This window comes from Scyliorhinus canicula, chromosome 12 (assembly GCF_902713615.1).
Source record: "Scyliorhinus canicula chromosome 12, sScyCan1.1, whole genome shotgun sequence".
Taxonomy (NCBI): domain Eukaryota; kingdom Metazoa; phylum Chordata; class Chondrichthyes; order Carcharhiniformes; family Scyliorhinidae; genus Scyliorhinus; species Scyliorhinus canicula.
The window spans coordinates 145,455,376-145,480,096 of NC_052157.1; the positions used below are offsets into that span (position 1 = coordinate 145,455,376).

Here is a 24,721-nt window from a genome sequence, read left to right on the forward strand (position 1 = left end):
CAGGGCTCTGTCCTGGGAGAGCTTGATGGAGACCGGCTGCAGTTGTGGTTGCCCCTGTTATGGATTTCCACAATATTTTAAAGATGGCTTGAAGACCTCACAAATGCAAAGCCCGTCACTCCCAACCTGGACCGCTCCAGTCCCCCGAACAACCCGAATCCCTGAATGGCACCCCTATCCTCCCTGAGCACTGGGACAGCAGCTTTGGTGTCCTTGAGCTACATGCTGATAAATGGAAAGGGCTACTCACTTCCCCTCTGTAGCCATTGCACCAGCTTCCCATTTTTGTAAAGAAGTAATAGAAAAGAAGAACAAAAAATAATATTGTCACAAGTAGGCTTCAATTAAGTTACTGTGAAAGGCCCCTAGTCGCCACATTCCGGCGCCTGTTCGGGGAGGCCGGTACGGGAATTGAACCCGCGCTGCTACCTTGTTCTGCATTACAAGCCAGCTGTTTAGCTCACTGTGCTAAACCAGCCCCTTATTAAACATCACCGCGTGACTTCTCGCTGGGAAGCTGGGTATCTTCCTGGAGGCCACTGCATTCGACTTCAACCTCACTAAGGAATTGAAATGAATCCAGATTATGCTTAATGACCTTGCCATTTTTGGGCGAAATCCGGGGAACTCTCCATCGGGAGCGTGCAGGATGAGTTGCAAAATTAGTTGCGTCTGGCACAAATCTTGAATTTGGTCTCCCGCGATTCACCCGGAGTGCCCGGATTCGTGGCAGGTGGTCAACATGGTGGTTGAATCGCACCTAATATACAATATTACTGCTACTGAGGGTACAGATGCTTTTGTAATGTATCGGGATTTGAATGTCCCTATGGGGGAGGGTGGGTATCTACCACTGGTAGATAGTGTCGAAAATATAGATCTAAAATCACTGAAGTCTGGGCACCTCTGGCCTAGCTTCTTGAGTGTTGGAGCTGCACTCATCTAGGCAAGTGGAGGGTATTTCTTCGCACTGCTGACTTGCGCCTTCTAGATGGTGGACAAATGTTGGGGAGACAGGAGGTTAGTTACTTATGCAGAATTCCCAGCCTCTGACCAGCACCACAGTATTTATATGGCTAGTCCAATTAATTGACATGATGACACAGCATTAAGCCTTAAAATTCACAACTGCTTTGTATTGAAAAACATTGTAAAGGATGGGAAATTAGGCATCGATTTGGAAGATTGGTCACAAATATTGGGAGATAAAAGAAGAAAAGGTAGGTGATTTTCTGAAGAACTATTAAAGTTACTTTAATCAAAGTAAACTTGGGTATGAATGCTTGGTAATATCTCTATAGAGTGCCATTGGGAGATTTAAGAGGAAGTAAAGTATTTAAAATTCTTCATTTTTCTGTTTTAGTGCTTTACAAGAGGGTTTGAGTACAAGAAACATCAAAGTGACCATAGTTATGAAATAATGGTGAGTGCAGAACCTTTTAAAATTCTCCTTTTCCTTGTTATTGGGAACTGAATGCTGAATTTATTTTGTAACTAAGAAAGCTCTACCTGCTCCTTAATCATGTTTCTCGTAAATCAATAATTCTCTCTAAACAATTTTGAGGTGGAGTGTTTTGTTTCATTTATCTAGAGTTTATAACATTTTTTACTGCATCAAACATTAACGGCCGACATAATAATATTCAATATGGATCAAGGGTTGAGAGATATCCTTGTCTGGTTTAGCAAAGTGGGCTGAACAGCTGGCTTGTAATGCAGAACAATGCCAGCAGTGCGGGTTCAATTCCCGTACCAGACTTCCCGTACCAGACTCCCCGAACAGGCGCCGGGATGTGGCGACTAAGGGCTTTTCACAGTAACTTAATTGAAGCCTACTTGTGACAGTAAACGATTATTATTATTATTAACAGGCACCTCACCATGCAGGTACACCAACTCAGTTGACAAAAATAGGAGAGAAGACCAGAAATAATAAGGATACATCAGTCTTGGGTTTTAAAAGATATATTATAAAGTGATGACCAAGTAATCTGTATGCTTACGGATGTTTTTGTTTTCCACGCACTCTCAAAATAGCATGTGCAAATTTTATTGAACGATGGGCAGCACAGTGGTTAGCACTGCTGCCTCACAGTTCCAGGGTCCTGGGTTCAATTCCGGCATCTGGTAACTGTCTGTGGAGTTTGCACTTTCCCCCCGTTGTATGTGGGTTTCCTCCCACAGTCCAAAGATATGCAGGTTAGGTGGATTGGCCATGCTAAATTGGCCCTTTGTGTCCAAAAGATTAGGTTGGGTTACGGGGAAAGGGTAGAGGCGTGGGCTTAATTGGGGTACTCTTTCCCAGGGCTGGTGCAGACTTGATGGGCAGAATGGCCTCCCTCTGCACTGTAAATTCTATGATGTACAGTTTGTGGTAGAAATTTTAGTTCAAAGAATGAAAATGATTATATTTTACCACCTCCAATTCTTCCTGTTGGGCCAACTACAACGTGCTAGAGTTTCACAAGTTTACAACAGAAATTCAATTCCTCTACATAAAACATTCTGTCAATTCGACAAATGGTGATGGTTGTAAATATCATTTTCTTCTTTATGACCTGTATGCAGACATCTGATTTCCCCATTTTGGATCCAAACTGGACAGCTCAGGAGGAAATGGCATTACTTGAGGCTGTGATGGACTGTGGCTTTGGAAACTGGTAACATAACTATTGTTTTGCTTGAAACACAAATATTAATTCACTCTTTTCTGGTGAACTTTATTCTCTGCTAAAATTTGAATTCATAATGGTCCTTACACAGAGTGCATGGCCTTTTTGTGACTAAGCTAGAAGCTTGTAGCTACCTTTGCTGCTGTCTGCTCCCATTTCCCTGCTCAACAAGCCAAGCATATCCCCACCTTAGTACTGAGCCCTGCTTTTTTATACTTTTTTCATCACCCCCCCCCCCCAACACACACACAACCCACCCATCATGTTCTCTCTCCAAGTTCAGCTCAGTACATGTGATCCACCTGCTCCTTTGACTCCTACCCCCATTAAACCTCTAGGCTAGCTGATTTTATAATTAACAGCCTCCGATCACCTCCATTCTAGCAGAACTGTATTTACCACTCGCTTCTGGAATAAACCCATCCTTGCTGTCCTTTCAATCTACAGTTTTGTTTTCACTTCTCCTTTCCTCTCCAAAGAACTATGTTTTACCTCCTAAATGCATGCTGATACTTCCTGCAACATAGTTGAACCCTTCAATTAGTATTTCATTTCTCCCATAGCAAGGAAATACACTAAACAAAGTTGCAGCCAAAGTCTTTGAGCTGAGGACCTTCTCTACCTATTTTGACATTATCAACCACAGCATCTCTGTTGCCCTCATCCATGTCCGAGGTTGATGAACTCCTGGGTTCAAATCCAGTCACCTATCCCTACACACTGACCCTTCCAAGAATTCTCTGCCAAGATAGTTTGTAACTAACCCAGTAATGCACTGTTTATTATTTAGTTATGTACTGGTAAAATACAATACAACACACCTATTAACTACCACTTTTTTTAAATCTCTCTTTTGAAGGCAAGATGTAGCCAACCAGATGCGGACGAAATCAAAGGAAGATTGTGAGAAACACTATATGAAACATTTCGTTAACAATCCCCTATTTTCTTCCACTTTACTGAGTTTGAAGCGGTCTGAAGAAACCAAAGACCTTGATACAGCAATCACATTTAGACGTGAGTATTCATTAACTTTGAAATTCTAGAAGTGTTGGAGGGGAAATCAAACTGGAAGGTGATGACCCCAGTGACTGAACTGTGGTTGACCTTTAAAAAGGCTTGGGGGTCTCCTCTGATGGCTCATTAAGCTTACCCAGTAAGTAATTGAGCTAAAAAGATGAGGAAAATCAAAGGCTTGATCCTCCATATCTGCAGAGTTGCTGTCCTCTTCCCAGATCCAGTAGGAGTACTACAGTTGGCTTTGGTGTTCTGGGTCATTGAAAGGGGCACATCTGTTGGGTTCCTGGGGGAATTCCAGGTGCTGACTTGATCAGGTTTGACTGTGATGACCACCCAAGTTGAGTAGCCTGTTGTTACTGACTGTGCATCTGTAAATATCATGCATTGAAGCACTAGTTCTCAAACAAGTAATAGCTACTGGAGGCCAGCACATATTTCTTATAACTGTCCAAGATATTGTAATCTTGTACCAAAATAGGTCTTAACCAAACTTCTTCTGATGGAGTAAAAACAAATGCAAATCTGAAGTAAAAGACAAAATACCAGAAGTGTGCTGACAGTCAATCAATATCTGAAAGAGAAAACCAGGTTAATGTTCCAAATGTGAACCTTCCATCAAGTAACACTGCTTGTGTTTCCAAGGGTGAAGAGGGAACCATATGGCCCATTGTTTTGAGTTGGGAATTAATTTTTAGTCTTCTGTTTGTGACTACCATAAAATAAAATTTGCATTTGTTTCCCCATTTAATCACAGCTTGTGATGATCCACCCAGACCAGCGTTTGATTCTGCAGTGTCAAGGGATATGGCAGGGTATATGCCAGCACGAGCAGATTTTGTTGAGGTAAATTCTCTATCTTACTTTGATTGTGACACAAATTTATGAATCAATGTTAAAAGAGTAGAACAAATTTAACCACTTGTAATTTTTTTTTAAAAGAACAAAGCCCAGAGAATGATTATACTCTGGAACTTGTTACCACATGGAGTAGTTGAGAGAAATAGTATAGGTGTACTTGAGGGAAATAGGAATAGAAGCCTCTGTTGATAGGATTAGAATAACCATAAGACACAGAAGCAGAATTAGGCCTCTTGGCCCATTGAATCTGCTCCGCCATTCAATCATGGCTAATGTTTTTTCATCCCTATTCTCCTGCCTTCTCCCCATAACCCCTGATCCCCTTATTAATCAAGAACCTATCTATCTGTGTCTTAAAGACACTCTGTGAATTGGCCTCCACAGCCTTCTGCGGCAAATAGTTCCACAGATTCACCATCCTCTGGCTGAAAAAACTGCTCCTCATCTCTGTTTTAAAGGATCGTCCCTTTAATCTAAGATGGTGTTCTCTGGTCTAGTTTTTCCTCCAAGTGGAAACATCCTCTCCACATCCACTCTATCCAGGCCTCGCAGTATCTTGTACATTTCAATAAGATCCCCTCTCATCCTTCTAAACTCCAACGAGTACAGACCCAGAGTCCTCAAACGTTCCTCATACGACAAGTTCTTCATTCCAGGGATCATTCTTGTGAACCTCCTCTGGACCCTTTCCAAGGCCAGCACATCCTTCCTTAGATATGGGGCCCAAAACTGCTCACAATTCTCCAAATGGGGTCTGACCAGAGCCTTATACAGCCTCAGAGGTACATTCCTTGGGAGCAGATATGTATGAAGTACATAACTTGGGAGGAGATTTGTATGAAGCACCAAGTAACATGTTGTGTACCGTGACATAGTGGTTATATTACTGGGCTAATAATCCAGAGGCCTGGACTGATAAAGGTGTGTTCACATCCCACAGTGGCAGTTGGGGAATTTAAATTCAGCTGATTCACTAATGTTCTTTAAGTCCTTACTTGGTCCAGTGGATATTTGACTCCCGACGTACTGCCTTCTGAAATGACTTTGTAAGCTACTCGGTTGCGACCATCCCACCTTCCCGAGCTCAATTGGGAATGAGCAATAAATGCTGGTCTCACCAATGACGCCCACACCCTGAATGAATAAATAAAAAGAAGCATTAACACCAACGTAGTAAAGTTGGGCCAAATTATCTGGTTGTGCTGTAAACTCTTTGTAATATGCAATTTTATGTAAAATCATTGTACAAATGGCTAATTCTGCATAATCCCATGAAACACTAAATATTTACTTATTTCCGCAAATAAAAAGGCTTTCAATGGTGCTAACAATTTGTATCCTTGGTACTCATACAGTCCTAATAATGTTCATTTTAGAATAGCTGAAAGTTAATTAGAGAAGGCTTACTTAATTAAAAGGAGCTTGCTGGCTGATTTTCTTGTTCATTATGTACTTTTATTTGAGATTCTGTTTTACCTCAGCTGGTCGGTCATGTTTTCCACCAGTGAATTGCATTGGGATGCAGTGTGCAGTATGTTGTCATATGATGGTGCCCAGTTATATTATTTACACTGTGGTGCTAAAGTATGCTGATATCTTTGGTTTTCACACAGTAATGAGGGTAAATTAGTCACCCTTATGTTGTCACCGGGGAGACATGCTCAAAGGGGCACTATTGGAGAGTCATGGTGACATCATTCAGCGCAGGTCCCAGTGGATCAGGGAATTAGTGGATTTCCCTTGTCGTATGTTTACTCTTCATCAGATTATCTCAGCTGCCCAGTTGCCTGCCAGTGATATTGCTTCTCCACTTTTCAATTGCACTTCTTTTTGGAAAATCTAAAAAAATGTGAGCAATACTGAAATTTATCCATATTTTTTCGTACAGGAATTTGACAATTATGCAGAATGGGACTTGAGGGATATTGATTTTGTAGAAGATGACTCTGACATTTTGCATGGTGAGTTTTTGATTGGCCAAAGTACCTTTTGTGAGCCTTGTAAACCCCATCAACAGGTAACTAAGCTTGCTACTTCTTTCACGCAAATAGAATTTTCTAATTCTCATTGCAAAACAATCTGCCAGTTGCTGTCTGCTGTGGTAACATGCTATTGCGGATTGGTCATTTTTGTGTAAACTATTCCAGAAATCTTTCATGTTAGTGTTGGGTTTAACACAGCAAACAACCTGTGTTGCAAACAAAATGTTTCTGATTACCAAGGAATTATGAAAAGGGCAACATTTCTTTGCTTCAGAGCCATTTACCCATCAGTCAGTGTAATGTTTTCCCTTCGTTGTAATGCAGTGCAACATACTAACACTGTACACACCTGCTTGTGACTCCCTTATTGCTGCAACATGTTGAAATGGATTTATCCAAAAATGCCTTTCGTGAGCATTAAAAAGAGCCTTTCACTTTTTTTTTGCTTATGAGTTTATTTTGTAATTCAGTGCTTAATTTTTTAATCCAGTGATTAGAAGTTCTGTGTGCTCTTAAACCCCTGCACATTTTTATATTTTTTCACTTCGAACAGCTTTGAAACTCGCAGTGGTTGACATCTATCATTCCAGGTTAAAAGAGAGACAGCGAAGAAAAAAGTAAGTTCCAATTATGTTATTTGACCTTTCGTACACAGGGAGCTTTTTCAGTTTTTCTTTTTCCAAAATAATTTTCAAATCCCCCAAAAAATGAATGAATCTACTTTCCTGTTTGCTTCTACCTCAGAAAACTAGTTGCTGTTTCAAATTCCTCCATTTATCATATTAAGCTTGATATTAAGTATCAAGTAATTAGGAAAGCTAATAGAATGTTGTTTATTGTGAGAGGAGTTGATTGCATAGGTAGGACGGTTATGCTTCAGTTTTACAGGGCATGGGTGAGACCATGTCAAAGAATTGTTAAGGCACTGAAGGAGGCCATTTGCCCTTCCTTTTTTGCACTGGCTCTCCAAGCGAGCATCATGACTTAGTGCCTTTTGCCTCTACCCCTGCACAATATTTGATTCAAGTATTGGGCTCCTATTTAAGGAAAGATGTAAAAGCGTTAGAAGCAGAGAAGGTTCATTAGACCAGTATCAGAATAGTGGGTTGTCTTATAGGGAGAGAATCATAGAATCTCTACCATGCAGAAGGAGGCCATTCGGCCCATCGAGTCTGCACCGATCCTTGGAAAGAGCACCCTACCTAGGCCCACACCCCTACCCTATCCCAGTAACCCCACCTAACCTTTTGGACACTAAGGGGCAATTTAGCATGGCCAATCCACCTAACCGACACATCTTTGGACTGTGGGAGGAAACCAGAGCACCTGGAGGAAACCCCATGCAAACACGAGGAGAAAGTGCAATCTCCACACAGATTAATCACCCGAGGCCAGAATTGAACCTGGGTCCCTGGTGTTGTGAGGCAGCATTGGTAACCACCCTGCCGTCTCAAAGGTTGGAGAGGTTATGTTTGTATCCACTCGAGTTTAGAAGAGTAAGAGGTGACTTGATCAAAACCTTTTAAGATCATGTGGCTGTTGACCGGGTGCATGTAGAGAGGATGTTTCCTCTCGTCAGGGAATCTAGAACTAGGGGTCACTGTTTTAAAAATTAAAAATAACGTTTAAGATCGAGATGAGAATTTTTTTCTCCTGAGGATTGAGAGTTCTAGAACACTCCCTCAAAAGACAGTGCAGGCAGAGTCTTTAAATATTTTTAAGACCGAGTGAGATAGATTCTTGATAAACAAGGGGGTGAAAGGTTATCGGGGGTAGGCAGGAATGTGAGGTTGAATTTACATCAGATCAGCCATGATCTTAATAAATGGCAGAGCAGGCTCGAGGGGCCGAATGACCTACTCCTCATTCGTATGGATGTTCATATGACATTTTAATGTTGCATTACAGGGTGGTTTGTTCCATATACTGACCCATGAGATTACATATGTCTGTAGTGCTAAATTAATGATACTATTGTGTATTAAATGTGGAAATATTATAGTACAATACAAAATGCACACATAGTGAAGTCTTGCTGGCTGTGATTTCCCAGTCACGCATCCATGAATAACTATTGTTTGTCATAACTGTGGTAGTGTGGCCGTGATCTTTACTGGCCCAGATCTTCCAATCCTCAGAGAATCATACCCAGGATATAGTCCAGAGATGTGCTAGGGGGTGTCCCCAGGCAAGGTCTGCACGGGAATTGCCCAGAAAATTTCAACTTAATTTGGCCCTGCGTTTATAACCCTCCAAAATTTAAAGGCAGAGACACCAGATGGCTCCAATTCTCTTTGCAGAATAGTGGCCCAGGAAAGGTTAGAAGCATTTAACCTGCTGTGAATCCTTGGTAACTGTACTACTGACTGCCTGTCCTCCAGTCCTGACTGCACCTCTTTTTCCCCTCCCCCGATTGCTTCCCTGACCATCCGACTATTCTCCTGAACCCCCTCACGCCCCCAAATCCATCCTCGCCCATTGACCGTACACACTTCACTTCTCTCGTGTCAGTGTGGTTGGAACATTTATACTTACAGCACCAGCTGACTAAATTGGTAAAGAGGGGGGCCTGGCTTCACTTCTCCCAATGACTTTATGGTCTCATGGATCCTGCGCTGCACTGAAGGCCACCAGAAGGAGGTGCGCTGCACTTTTCTCATCAGGCCCAGGTTGAACATGGGGTGAGAAATGTGCAGTAAGGTAGTAAAAAGGAGCGGGATGGAAATCTGACAGCGATTGCCACTCCAGAAGTTTGGGCCCATTATGCACTAATGCCTCTGAGCATCTTTAACGGAAGCAAAAAAGAGCTCCCTTGACTTCAAATTAAACAGTCTAGACCAGGGGTTCTCAACCTTTTTTAACCCATGGACCCCTTTTCCTCTTAATTTTTTTTCGTGGACCCCCATAGCCATTCCACAGAAAAAAAAGCTTCTTATATGCGTGGTAAACTAATCCTAAAGTCCATCTACCTTACCGTGAGGGTTGGAAACGGATTAGCGGTATTTTCGTACGTTGCCAAACTTATTCTAATATGAAAAGTAATGAAAAAAACTTTTTACCGACTAAATTGAATTAAATTACTCTAAAAATAACCAATTCATATCAAATATACACAGTTTCTAGTGATTACTGTGTTAAATTATTCATTAAACTTGTCAAGGAGAAACGTGGCATAAGCGTCAGGTCAACCGTGGGTATTTAATAAGCTGCTTCTGTCATTAAAGGTCCTCCGGGCTGTTCCTAGGGGACAATAGCCCAGGCAATCTTCAACAACTCTCATTAAAGCACGATAAACCCATTTGTCATCAACCGGTATGGATTTTTTTTTCTCAGAATACAGTACCACAAAAATAAACACAGCAAATGCACCTTTTTGGTTCTGAGCCCCTTCAGCCCTCAAGGTAAATTAGATAGATTATAATCTCTCTTTGACCTTTGTCAGTGCGAGAGAGAGAGAGCGAAAGATGAATATTCATCGTGAAAACAAACATTTTTTTCTTCCACTTGATTCTCAGTAATAACAATTGTTCTGAAGTAGAATTGCTCTATGGACCACTAAAATATCACCGTGGACCCCCAATTCGGTATTTTTTTGTGTGGACCCCCAGTAATGTTACATGGACCCCCATGTGGACCCCGGTTGAGAACCACTGGTCTAGACAGAACAATAACAAGCTGTAAAACTGATTTCTTGTCCATGACAGCCAGAGTAGACTTCACTGTGCTGACAACCAGAAATTGATGTTACAGCTTCTCTTTTGAAATTAAATGAAATGAAAATCGCTTATTGTCACGAGTAGGCTTCAATGAAGTTACTGTGAAAAGCCCCTAGTCGCCACATTCCGGTGCCTTTCCGGGGAGGCTGGTACGGGAATCGAACCGTGCTGTTGGTCTGCTTTAAAAGCCAGCGATTTAGCCGAGTGAACTTTTGCTGTCTGCATTGATATTTGAATTCTTGTGCAACTGGTGTCAACATAGGTTGTGCTGCAGCTAACTAATTTTATATTTCTATCCCCAACCCATAAATTCCAGTTCCATAATTTGTGTCTTCCCAGCCAAGAGAGAAGCTGGGGGTAAATCGCCCCTTCATTTTGTTTTTGTCTTTCTCCTTTGTCCTTTGTGAAAAGCAACCTACCACTGTAAATAAAGCCCAGGATACTGAATGCTTTATTAACTGCTTTCTCCACCTGTCCTGCCACCTTCATTGATCTACCTATGCACATAGATACCCAAGTCCCGCGGCTCTTGCACAGTCTTTAGAGCTGGACCCCTTATTTTATAGTGTCCATATTCTACCTAACAAAATGAATCACCTCATACTTCTCTGCATTAACCTTCATCTATCTGCACACTCTGTCAAATTGTCCATGTCCCTCTGCGGTTTTTCACTGTGTTCTCCTGGCTTATAATGCTTCCAAATGTTGTGTCACACGCAAACTTTGCATGTGTCCCCTGGATTCAATTGTCCCCTGGATACTAAGATCGAGATTATTAAAATATATGTGGAAGAGCAAGGGTCCCAATATCAACCCCTGGGTATCTCCACTATCAAATCTTCCTCAGCCCAGAAATATCCATTAACCAATACTCTCTGTTTCCTATTACTCAGCCAATTGTTTATCCATGTTTCTACTGCCCCCTTTTTATTCCATTAGCTATAACTTTGCTCACAAGTCGGTTGTGAGGCACTGTATCGAATGCCTTCTGAAAGTCCATGTACACCAGATCAACAGCATTACCCTCATTGACGGTTTCTGTTATCTCCTCCAAAAACTCCAAGCTACTTGAACACTATCCACGCTGGTTCTTCCTAATCGACTCAAAGTTTTTCCATGTGACTATTAATTCTATCCCAAATAATCATTTCTATTTCCCAAGCAGCAAATTGTACCGTACACGAAATTCACAGGACTTCACTTTGAGTACTGCATGAGATTACTAGTAGCTGTGAAATAGGTCATCCATTTATCAGGTGATTACCCCACCCCCTCCTGTACCACTGTACAGTAAATTATCTCAACCTCTACAAAAAACCCGTGGTACAGCTGGGAGAATCTGTACTTCCATCGTATGATTCACCAAGACAGCTGCAATATATTTTATCTCCATAAAGGCCAATTTTCTGGTAAAGTTAGTCGTGTCGCTGTGGGATTTTGAATACCAGTACATACCATGAAATGTGTTCACATCTGTAAGTGTTTTCCCAAGTGAATAAGCCCTTGTATATACAATGTTACTATATTATTTTTAAGAATTATGAATGTAAAAAGCAGGGCACTTCTATTGCTAAAACCAATAAAATGGTGTGTTAATGTAGACGTGATTTGATTCTCAATAATTTAGAAAATAATATGTGACAGGAGAGTTTTGCACTTCACAGAATTTTGAGAGACCATGGCCTGATCAACCTCAGAAAATTTCAGAGTAAGTATTAACAATACCAAAGAAAGGCAAGTTTATATTGTTACAGGTCTTTTTGGGAGTTGTGTGCCATGCAGAACTGTACCTTTTCAAAGGTTTCCTCCATTTGGCAGAAAAGTATACATATTAATTACAGATGTCTACACTGTTAGTTCAGAAGCACATTACATATCAATGATTCACTTGCTGCTTATAAGTGTTGGTCTCCAGTAGGTTATGATGTATTTAGGCTTTAGGTTTTTGAACCCCAATTGTGAATGCAGTTCCTACACAATGTACTTTGTATTGTGTTGCTTTATTAATTCGACTTAAAGGAATTGCCCGAGCATATTGTGCAGGAAATTATTGTGCAAATTGGGTCTGTACTTAAGTTGTCAAAATGTATTGCAGTCTAATCCTTTTATGCTGATAATTCCCTTAGTCATTGTGCTGGCAAGGATGCCTTTAGCTGCAGACATTTGTTGTCAAAGGCCATTCCAATGACGTTAAAATAAGCTAGATATTAACCTACATTATTTTCTCTCATCAAGGAAAATTGGAGAAAAGGATGATGTATTAATTTAAGTAACTTAGTGCTTTAATATAAAATTTCAGTATCATCTGATCGATTCAGCATTTACATTTTTAATGAAGCTTAATGAAAATGAGTATATTCTGATCTTGCATGAAGAAACTAATCTTTTACTGTTGGATGGGGTGAGAGAAATCCCGTTGAGAGGGGGGAAGAGGATGAGATCCAGTTGGAAGTCGAGGGAAAGGATAAGAGACTGTTGATGGGCGTGAAGATGAAACCATTGTTGGGAAGAAAAGTGATGTTGAAGAGGTGGAGAGAGAAAGACATCCTTTTGTGGGTGGATTTGTAAGTGCTCCCAAATGACCTTTGTCTGCCAGTGCCTGACATCTGCACCTACCTTTTGTTAATTAAAAGCTGGCAGCCATATTACTGTTTGCCCTAGCCTTTTAATAAAAGATTAATTTGAATAAATCAGCAAAGGGACATCTGCAACAAGTATTGAGGGGTTACAGTACGGATGATTTGATGTGGCAGAAATAAAAATTAAGACCGAGATATTCCAATAGCAAGGTCTCGTAGTGGTGCAGCAAGAGAAAGAAAGGAAAGAAAAACAGACATTGAAATAAATTGTGAGAGAAGATAAACGAGAATGGTGCATCAGAAGAAATGTGTTTTTTTTTAATTGCCCTTGATCTGTGCTGCCATATGTTATGAGCTTTTTTTTGGAGGGGGGGTGGGAGAGACTATTTCACTTAGCAATGGTTCACTCATCAGGAACTGATTTGCCACATTTTCTTAATTAACTGAACTGATTGAAATGCGTGGACTGCTCATGAATGCCATGAGTCTGTATCCAGGGAAAGCACCATTGGACTGTCTGGAAATAATTAATGCATGGCAGCTTACAAAAGCATTTGGGCAGTGGTAGCATGGTGGTTAGCATCAATGCTTCACAGCTCCAGTGGTCCCAGGTTCGATTCCCGGCTGGGTCACTGTCTGTGTGGAGTCTGCACGTCCTCCCCGTGTGTGCGTGGGTTTCCTCCGGGTGCTCCGGTTTCCTCCCACAGTCCAAAGATGTGCGGGTTAGGTGGATTGGCCATGCTGAATTGCCCGTAGTGTAAGGTTAATGGGGGGATTGTTGGGATACGGGTTACGTGGGTTTAAGTAGGGTGATCATTGCTCGGCAGAACATCGAGGGCCGAAGGGCCTGTTCTGTGCTGTACTGTTCTATGTTCTATTATGACATTTAACCTGGGAGAAATTACAGTTGAACCCTAAAACAATTGAGGAAAATGCATTCACAAATTTCCTGTTTTATAATTGCAGTTCTTGAAAGACGATATCCTAAAGAAGTTCAGGAACTCTATGAAGCTATGAGACACTTTGCAAGACTACTGGGACCTCCAGAGCATGACAAATTTATTGAAAGCCATACACGTATGCAGCATTCATATTTTTTCCCTTTTTTTGTAGTGGTTGCAGCCTTTTCAAGTTGAGATAAAGATCATATGACAGGCTAAAATATGAATTATTTAATTCCTTAAAATTATGTGATTTTATTTTCCTTAAATTAATGTTTTTGTTGACCATCTTGAATATCTGTTAAAAATAAAATTGTGATCTCTAGCTTTCAAATGCCTCAACGTGCACATCAGTGGTTTTGTTATTTGAAGATCAAAATTGGAGAATTTCAGCACTTTTTTAGAATTATATTTGGGTCCCAAATCCTTAAATATCAAGCATGGGCGTACAGTTGCACAAATTCAGTTTAAAATTATCTTTCTGACCATACCCATTTTCATAGTGGATTTTGAACTTCGGAAGGAAATCAAACGGTTGCAAGAATACAGGCAGGCAGGAATCTTCACTTTCCGTGGTGAGTTGTTTGTGAATGCTATTTAATAAGTATGGTTTCTCATAAGCTTGTAAATGTCAGTGTGGCAGGCCAGGCAAGTGTAATTGATAGAAAGAGCGAGATACTGTATTATAAATATGAATGCTAAAGCATCTGATCCAATTAATGTATCATTAAATAATCTTTGTGTGCATGTGCTCTTGTGTGTTTGTTTTACATATGTGCAGATTAATGTTTTGCAGTGAAGTTTAGTTCTGAATGGTAACATTTTCAAAATAACTGTAGATTAGAAAAATAGAAAGTCAGATGCATGTATATTTGATTCAAACAGACATTTATCAGGATGTTAGTTACTTTCTGATTGTTACCATTCTTCTGGCAAACAAGAGTTTTTTATGAGCAACCTTTTTGTTCCCATATTTACTTCCATCCAGTTCCAACATGACTATAGTATCTTGCCTACTTTATTCAGAGCTATGTGGAGGTTTATTCTGTGTGATCATCAGCTCATCTGTCCATCCAGATTACCATAACACTTCATTAACCTCCTTGACTTATCATTTCCTCTATTAAATATTTTGTGTGGCATCAGAATCCAAAAAGATTTGCTCTACTATGAGGTTTCTTGTGACCTGAGCAGAGGCAATGTGCGTTCTACTCATGCATCCCTTAGTTGAAGGGTCAATCACGAGGAGACACAAGTTCAAGGTGAGGGGCAGGAGTTTTATGGGAATGTGAGGTAAAATCTTTTTGCCCAAAGAGTGGTGACGGTCTGGAATGCAATGCCTGGAAGGGTGGTAGTTGCGGGTTGCCTCGCATCCTTTAAAAAGTACCTGGATGAGCACTTGGTACATCATAACGGTGGCACAGTGGTTAGCACTGCTGTCTCAAAGCTCTAGGGACCCGGGTTCAATTTCAGCCTCGGGTGACTGTGAAGTTTTCACTTTCTCCCCTTGTCTGCATGGGTTTCCTCCGGGTGCTCCGGTTTCGTCCCGCAGTCCAACGATGTGCAGGTTAGGTGGATTGACCAATGCTAAATTGCCCCTTATTGTCCAAAAGATTAGGTGGGGTTACTGAGTTACGGGATAGGGTGAACGCATGAACTTAGTGGGGTGCTCTTTCCAGAGGCCGGTGCAGATTTGATGGGCCGAATGGCCTCCTTCTGCAGTGTAAGGATTCTATCTTTGATTACATCACTAATAGATTTTAATTTCACAATCCAGTTTGCACATTAATTGATTAGCTGGTGACAAAGTAAAATATACTCTGTTTTCTTTTAGTAATTTAGAGCAACTTAATTCAAGCAACTGCTCAGAGATCAATTAGTACATTTATTATTAAATTAGATATGGCATGTAGTTTAATGGAAAACAATTAGATAAATTGTTTACTAACTTGAATTTATTGCATTATTTTGTGTGGTGCATTTTTACTAACTATATTTTCACTTGTATCCCATACTTTTATTTTTTAATCCAATCCTCACCACATTCTCAATTATTGGTACTCGTGTATTAGAATGGGGTGAAGTGAAATTCAGAAACTTATTTTGTCCCTGCTCTTTCTTCCAGTTGCCTTCTCCCTTCTTATTGTTTTGCTTGAAAACCAATTACCGTTGTGTTACAACCGGTCTCCAAGGTTAGGCTCCCTGAATTTGTCATTCTGCGTGAGGAGGAATGAACTGGCTCCCTTTCTTTATTCCACCCTCTTGTTGGTTGCAACAAGATTAATTGAAAAAGGATTCCTTCCCTTGCAGTATCCTTTTCCAGCACAAAATTTTTATGTTTTAAAAGGAGCCAATTTAACTAGGCTCTCTTGAATTAAACAGTGAGTGAGTTTATTAACTACTTAAATGCGCTAAAAATAATATTGCACATGCATATACATTTACAGATTAGAAATGAGAACTCAGTCTAAAAGTAAGTTTTTTAAAAATGAATCGGTCTTTAACTTTTCTGTGAAGAATAGATGGTGGAACATTGCAGCCGTTGCCATTCATGATTCCATAAGCGTGAACTGAAGCAGGTGAATAGTCAGTTTTGAGATTCCAATCTTCTGTTTGGCTGAGAAGCTGCCCTGATTCCTTTTCAGCAGGGGCTTTCCTGACTTGGCCTACTTCAGCAATCACAGTTATCTGCAAAATATTTGCAGGTGCTCGCTGCTGCCTTTCCTCTCGTGTCACATGCTGACACATCTAGCACAGATTGACCCTGACCAAGTGTTTCAGCTGGTTTTTATCCCACTCTTTTTGTATATTCCTGGAAGGCAAACATCCATAAAACTGGCCTGAGACATTGCTCACAGGATATCATTCCTGCTGAGATGATAATCAACTCCCATTATCTCCACATGAACTTGCAGTTAGTGTCTGTATGGCTTTCATACTTTTGATGTATCCTTGTCTGGAAACAGGGTTTGATTCCATTGTCTCTCTTAGTGTCATCCACCAATAATTCAGCCAGTGACTGAAGTCACATCATCAGCCATCATTGGCTTAAGTGTCCACTGTTCAAAACACGGGTCTTATTTAAGAGTTCAGTACGCCCTTGCGTAATTCAGGGTTTTCTCTATCATCATGACAATTGAGATGTTCTGCTTTATCGGGATGGGTATTAACATACAGAATCAGGGGGATTGGGGTTGAGTAAAAGTTTTAATGATCTCACACTGACTCCAACCCACTCGTTTCTGGGTTCATGATAGACAGGAGGTGAGTTGGCAATTTAAATATTTTAAGAGTCGGAGCATCAGACCTACCTGTTGTGTAGGCTGCTTCAGAATGTTCCCCTCGCAACTAGGAAGTCAAACCCGTGATTCAGGCTGGTGCCAGAAGGGAAACTTGTTGAGGACAAATTATTCATGCTGTGGAGTTAGGACTTGGGATGTGAAGAAACTCTGACTTGAAGGTTTGCTATCCAAAATTCCACACCCAGATCCTGTCCTAGACTATGGAATCTACTCTGTCAATATGCAGTCTCGAGAATCAGTCTGTAGGGAATGCCCAAGGAAATGCAGAGTTTTAGAAAAACTGCAGGATGTAGATAAAGATTTGAAAAGAAAACTGGATGGACAATTGGGAGAAATAAACTTCTTTGGGCAAAGTGGGAAGCTATGGAACTGAGTGGGATGCTTTACTGAGAGCTGACATGGATTTAATCGGCAGAATAACCTCCAGTGCCACATGACTATTTGACTATTTTGTCTTGCTGTTTAATGATTATTTGTGTCCTCAAGCTATACAATCTGAAAATGACTCGGTGAAATAGTGTGGAACAGTTTTCGTGATTTGAATTTAATATAAATGTTAACTTATTTAGATCTAGGTGTTTAATGTGTTGTAAAGAAATAGTTTGTATTTCCTGAAACTACTTTTTAGCTAGTTCTCCAAATTGGATTTCTTGACAGTTGTCTCTATCTACTACTATGTCATGTTAGAGCTACTGAAAAGAAGTCTTAGTGGAGAATTGCTCGAATATTTTTGTTTCTAGAATGTTCCATTTGCCTGCATTTTAATTTTCACATGTTGCATCTTCATGTTTAGGTGCCAAAGTATATGACTGCTTGAAGGTGCATCGTGAGGAGGAACATCTAAAACGCAGCATGCTCACCGATGTTCTCCAGTGTCTCCAGGACTCCAATGCCTGCCAGCAGTGGTTACACAAGCAAGCAGCAATGTGAGTTCTCTTGGATGAAAGAGACTAGAATCTTGTTAGCCCATGTGATTTAATTATTTATTACAGTTTCACAGTTTGATCTTTCTTTTCTCTTGACGGGGGATTTCAAGATGACAATATTGGGTCCTAATAAATCCAGCAAAGATCATTTTGAGGGTGGTTACAAGATTCTGACTTCCTGTGTATCCATAATATGATAGAAAAGACTCTGAAATGGTTCCTGTTGCACAGTCCTGTATCGTGGGGCCCTCTTTTATGTATGAAAATCGTAATGGGAAAGGGATTGCAATTACCTATTATTCCCATTTATTTTATAATAATTTTTTTTAATTAATTTACGGGATCTGGGCATCGCTGGCTAAGCCAGCATTTATTTTCCATCCCTAGTTACCCTTAAAAAGCTAGAAGTGTTACGATACTAGACAACAATTGTTAGGATGCCGAACAAGAACTCCAAACATTTTTTAATTTTTAAAACTGGGAGGAAACGATGCTTGACCTCAGGAGTGGTGACTCTGACCAATAGGTATCTTTTATGTTAAAACAAACTTTAATTTAAACACAGAATTAACCACATTAACATCAAAGAAATAGTTCTTAAACACAGGGGGGAACTTGAACTTGCTACTATTAAGCAATCCAATTCAGTTCAAATTCCACTTATAAATAAAGTTAACAAACAGGTTACTTGGTTAGTTATGTAAATACCTTTGGAGAGAAGGATCCTTTCAGGAGCAGATTCAGCACACGCATGCTGAACCTAGCAGCATTTAGCAAAACTGCTGTTCAACTTTAAATCCTTCTGTCTTGTCAGACTCAAATCCTGTGGCAAACTGCAAAACTACAGACAGACCTGGCTCTTCCCATTAATTACATCATCTCTATCCCACTAAGATGTTACATGACCTGCTTAGTTAGGACTAAATACAACCCCTGATGAATTATCTACTCTCCAGGGAATCTCCAGCAATCATAACAATGGTCCAGTAGCCCTCTATATATAAACAAGTAAATGTCAATCTTGACCTCACTTTTTGCTTCTCAGTTACAGCTTTGATAGACACACTCTGCACACCTTAACTTTAATTCTTTAATAATATTACTGCGGGGCAGCATGGTGGCCTAGTGGTTAGCACAACCGCCTCACGGCGCTGAGGTCCCAGGTTCGATCCCGGCTCTGGGTCACTGTCCGTGTGGAGTTTGCACATTCTCCCCGTGTCTGCGTGGGTTTCGCCCCCACAACCCAAAAAATGTGCAGAGTAGGTGGATTGGCCACGCTAAATTGCCCCTTAATTGGAAAAAATAATTGGGTAATCTAAATTTATAAAAAAAAAAATAATAATATTACTGCAACAAATATACACTAACCCAGGCTTTTAATAACATTGCTGCCATGAATACAATATAACAACAATTTCTGTATTCAACACAGTGGTGAGCTGTCTTGAACCGCTGCAATCCCTGAGGTGTAGATACACCCACAGTGCTGTTAGTGAGGAAATTCCAGGATTTTGACCCAGCAACTGAAGGAACAACAATAAGTTTCCAAGTTGAGTGACTTGGAGGGGAAACTCCAGGTGCTGATGTATCTACTGGTTTTGCCCTTCTAGATGGTAGAGGTCGATGGTTTGTAAGGTGCTGCCTAAGGAACCTTGATGAGTTCCTGTAGCACATCTTGTAGCTGGTACACACTGCTGCTGCCGTTCGCCAGCAGTGCAGGGATTGAATGTTTATGGAAGGCATAGAAATAAAGCCCCTTTAATTGTAAATGGTGAACAGGCTTTGGGGGAGTCAGGAGGTGAGTTATGCACCTCCGGATTCCTAGCCTTTCACCTGCTCTTGTAGCCACAGTATTTATATGGCTAGTCCAGTTCAGTTCCTGGTCAATGGTAGCCCCCGGATGTTGATAATGGGGGGTTAAGCGGTGGTAATGCCATTGAATGTTAAGGGGGACAGATACATTCACTCTTGTTGGAGATTAAATGAAAAAAATGAAATGAAAATCGCTTATTGTCACAAGTAGGCTTCAAATGAAGTTACTGTGAAAAGCCCCTAGTCGCCACATTCCGGCACCTGTTCGGGGAGGCTGGTACAGGAATTGAACCGTGCTGCTGGCCTGCCTTGATCTGCTTTAAAAGCCAGCTATTTAGCCCTCTGCTAAACCAAAGATGATCACTGCCTAGCACTTGTGTGGCACAAATGTTACTTTCTACTTGTCAGCCCCAGCCTGGATATGTTCCAGGTCTTGTTGCATTTGGACATGTACTGCTTCAGTGTTGGAGGAGTAATCTGGTATCACAGGATCACAATATTAATCCCAATCCTTTTCGACCAAATTCAACATATGAATTGCAATTCACAAGCTGGACTACTTCAAATTTATTTTTTTTAATTATGATTTATTTGTCAGCAGAAGATTGATGCTTGTGAATCAGACAATTCCTTCCATCACCATTCTGCATTTACTGATTGCCACCAAATGCTTAAAGTTCCAATCTGATCAAATCTCCAGTGAAAAATGTACTTGTCATTGAACCTGGCACTATAAATTTTCTGCACTTTCCAAGTCACTCAACCTGAATTCTGTGCAGCTATGCCCTGAAATGAATCCGCTTCGGCACAGATGCTGTGATTTGAATGGAATTTGGCCAGGGCGGCATATGGAACTCAAACGTAACTTGTAAGTAAAACACTCATACCTAAACTAATAAACGCAGAAAAATGCACCACTTGATCTGATGTATGAGATTTCTTCCCACTGAAATGTCAATGACCCCCTTCCATCACCTTAGGACTCTATAACCATGGAACGTTCCAGCTGCATTGAAGATCATGTATTTTGTGTAACATCAGCAAGACGGCTGTGACTATTTAAAGAATATAAAGAGAACTTCAGCAATGAGTTGCATATATTAACAGAATCCATTCTGCAAATGTTGCAAGGAAAAAGATTTCCTCTGAGGTATTACAGAGATCCTGTAGCTCATATTTCATTAAACTATTTCCATGGACTATCAACATGCACGCAACCCAAGGCACATACAAACCAATTCCTTTAGCTGAGACAGTCAAAGTTCATTACATGTATCTCTGTAGAGAGTCTATTATTACTCTTTCTGTCTAACCTGATATCGATAGTCGATAACTACAGGTGGAAGAAAAAATAGAGACAGTTTCATAAGAGTCATTACACCACAGAAGGAGGAGAATTGGTCCAGAGACTGCTGACTGTAGAAAAATCCAGTCAGTTCAGCTGCCCCTGCTCTATCCCTGTAACCCTGGAAGTTGATTTCCCGCAAGCGTTATTCAATTTCTTTTTGAAATAATTTGTCGCCTTTGCTTCAAACAGAGGTTCCAGGTCATTACCATTCACTACATTAAAAAATTCTTCCTTATAACCCCTCTGTATCTCTTGCCCAAAACCTGTGCGCGCTAGTCCTTGTACCTTAGCTAATAAGAGCAGCTTTTCTTTGTCAGCCTTATTTAAACCTGTAATAATTTTGTACACCTCTCAAATTTCACCTCTCAACCCCCTTTGCTCTTAGGAGAGCTTCTCTAGGGGCAGTATATGGCGCAGTGGATAGCACTGGGACTGTGGCACTGAGGACCCGGGTTTGAATCCTGGCCCTGGGTCACTGTCTGTCTGGAGTTTGCACATTCTCCCCTGCAGAAACGGCCTGCGACAGCGTTGAATGGAAATACCTCATAGAGGTACTGGAGCGGTTCGGGCTTGGAACAGGGTTCACCTCCTGGGTAAAACTCCTATACAATGCTCCCATGGCGAGCATATGGACCAACAATACCAACTCCCGATACTTCCAGCTGCACAGGGGCACCAGACAAGGATGCCCACTGTCCCCGCTGCTGTTCGCTCTAGCGATTGAACCACTAGCAATCGCACTCAGAGCAGCAAAAAGCTGGAGGGGGATCCGAAGGGGAGGCAGAGAGCACAGTCTCACTCTATGCAGATGACCTGCTCCTCTACATTTCGGACCCACAGAGCAGCCTGGACGGAGTAATTGCGCTCCTGAAAGAGTTTGGTGCCTTCTCGGGCTACAAACTCAACATGAGCAAAAGCAAGATCTTCCCAGTACACCCACAAGTAGGGGGGGGCAGCACTAACGGGACTGCCGTTTAAACAGGACCGACACAAATTCCGCTACCTGGGGATCCAAATAGCCCATGACTGGAAAGGGATCCACAAATGTAACCTCACCAGTCTGATAGAGGAAGTAAAAACGGACCTGCAAAGATGGAACACACTCCCACTGTCCCTCACTGGGAGAGTCCAGATGATCAAAATGAACGTACTGCCCAGGTACCTCTTCCTACTTAGATCCATTCCGATCTACATCCCCAAGGCCTTTTTCAAAGCGCTGGACAAACAATAATGGCGTTCGTATGGGGGGGGGGGGGGCGGCAAATAAGGGGTTGGGTCAAGGAGCGAGAAGCCGAGTGGGTGTGCATGGAACAGGCCTCCTGCACGGGGCCCTTCCTCCGGGCCCTCGCCACGGCAGCACTCCCATCCCCACCCAGAAAACACTCCAGCAGCCCGGTGGTGATAGCCACCCTCCAATCCTGGAACCAACTACGGCAGCAATTTGGCCTGGCCAAAATGTCGGACAAAGCTCCCATCTGCAACAACCATAGGTTCACACCAGCACTGACTGACACCACCTTCAAAAGGTGGGGCCAGGACGGAGGGACACTGACAATCAGGGACCTATACACGGACGGCAGGATTACAACACTGGACGAACTGACAGATAAATTCCAGCTAGCCAGGGGGAACGAGCTACGGTATCTACAGCTCAAAAACGTCCTACGAAAGGAGACAAGGACGTACCCACAACCGCCACGACAGACACTACTGGAAGAACTACTGGACGCAAGCATACTAGATAAAGGAAACTGTAGTGACATGTATGACCGACTGATAGAAAGGGCCGACAGCGTACTGGATGCAACAAGAAAGAAATGGGAGGAGGACCTAGGGATTGAGATAGGGTGGGGACTCTGGAGCGAAGCACTGCATAGGGTCAGCTCCACCTCCACTTGCACAAGGCTCAGCCTGACGCAGCTAAAAGTGGTACATAGAGCCCACTTAACAAGAACCTGTATGAGTAGGTTCTTCCCGGAGGTGGAGGATAGATGTGAGAGGTGCCAAGGAGGCCTGGCCAACCACGCCCACATGTTCTGGTCTTGCCCCAGACTTGCAGGGTACTGGACAGCCTTCTTCAAGGCGATGTCCAAAGTGGTGGGGATGAGGGTGGAGCCATGCCCGAAAGTGGCAGTCTTCGGGGTTTCGGACCAGCAAGATCTATTCCTGGGGAGGAGGGCAAACGCCCTTACCTTTGCCTCCCTGATCGCCCGCCGTAGAATCCTGTTCGGCTGGTGGTCAGCAGCACTACCCAAAGCTGCAGACTGGCTGTCTGACCTCTCTGAATCTCTCCAAATGGAGAAGATCAAATTCGCCATCCGAGGGTCAGACGACGGCCTCCACAGAACATGGGAGCCATTCACGCAATTGTTCCGGGACCTGTTTGTGGCCAACGAACAAGCAGAAGAATAGCCAGGTAGCCAAGAATCAGGGGAAAGTCGGCAAAGCATGAGAGGGAGAGATAGACCCGAGGGGGGGGACACAGCTAAACCTAAGAGGAAAGAAAGGCGAATCAAAGGAGGGGGGTGGAGAGGGAAGAGTCAGGGAACAAGAGAGGAGAACCAGGGAGGTGGGGGGGAGGCAGGGAAATGAGAGCCGGAAGGAAGGCACGGGATACAATAACGAACATGGCATCTCCAGGAGCAGGGAATGAGTAGAATAAAGACGGGAGGAACGGCAGAAGCGGAGGTGAGCGCGAGACGGCAGCGAGATCCGTCCAGGAGAAGCAAGCGACAACAACACCAAACTCATTAGAGTATTGCCCACTGTAATTGTTTCTCCGGCACCCAAATGTATATTTACCTTCCCAGTCTCTCTCCTCCCCCACCACCACCAACAGTCGCCCACTTATGTGTACAGAGTTGCTGCTGTTGAGCTGGTGCACAATACCCTACCAGTTATTCTATTTTATTTTTTATTGTATTTTTTTTATTATTTACTATTTTCTTTTCTTTGGTATGTTTGGGTGTGCCTTTTCTTCTATCTATCTCTCTCTCTATATATATATATATATATATATATATATATATATGTGTGTGTGTTTGTATATATGTATATATATATGTCTCTTATCCTGTGTACATAACGGTAAATATACTTTGTTCAAAAACCCAATAAAAAACATTTATTAAAAAAATACTTCTTATTGATAATTGAACAACATCAAAATTTCCATAAGTCACTGACCAAGCTGTATTTGTCTATTGCTCATGCACTACCCGACTCCTACTTGCATGTATTTACTCAGCTTTGTAAGCAGGGCGGTGCTTTCCAAATGATGCTTACAGCTGAAAGAATATCTTTCGCTCTTGATGGTAGGGAATAATTCAAATAAAAAGCATGAATTTCTTCTGTACAGTCCTGATTTTTTTTTTAATTTTACAATATATCATCCATGTTAAAAATTCAGCTTCCTAATTTTTTAAGATTGTTTCCAAGTTTCTTAATTTGTATTTCATTTTTAATTTCAGTGATTCAGGATTAAATCCAGCCGCACTCGCCATTCCTACAGCAGGTGAGTAGCTACTGATCATGACTGAGAAGCACAAAGGGTTCTCAAATTGAT

The 24,721-nt window shown here is 41.7% G+C and overlaps 1 protein-coding gene across 3 annotated transcripts in view; it reads left to right on the forward strand.

Moving 5' to 3' along the window:
• The window catches only part of tada2a (transcriptional adaptor 2A), a 42,371-nt gene that overhangs the window by 12,642 nt on the left and 5,008 nt on the right, over window positions 1-24,721 (forward strand). For all 3 annotated transcript variants that reach the window (XM_038814390.1, XM_038814388.1, XM_038814389.1), the window contains 11 exons: window positions 1,364-1,423; window positions 2,569-2,660; window positions 3,532-3,689; window positions 4,447-4,535; window positions 6,439-6,511; window positions 7,086-7,149; window positions 11,913-11,956; window positions 13,794-13,904; window positions 14,272-14,343; window positions 17,864-17,996; window positions 24,627-24,670. In XM_038814390.1, coding sequence (XP_038670318.1) covers window positions 1,364-1,423; window positions 2,569-2,660; window positions 3,532-3,689; window positions 4,447-4,535; window positions 6,439-6,511; window positions 7,086-7,149; window positions 11,913-11,956; window positions 13,794-13,904; window positions 14,272-14,343; window positions 17,864-17,996; window positions 24,627-24,670 — 940 coding nt within the window. The remainder of the gene's footprint in view (window positions 1-1,363; window positions 1,424-2,568; window positions 2,661-3,531; window positions 3,690-4,446; window positions 4,536-6,438; window positions 6,512-7,085; window positions 7,150-11,912; window positions 11,957-13,793; window positions 13,905-14,271; window positions 14,344-17,863; window positions 17,997-24,626; window positions 24,671-24,721) is intronic.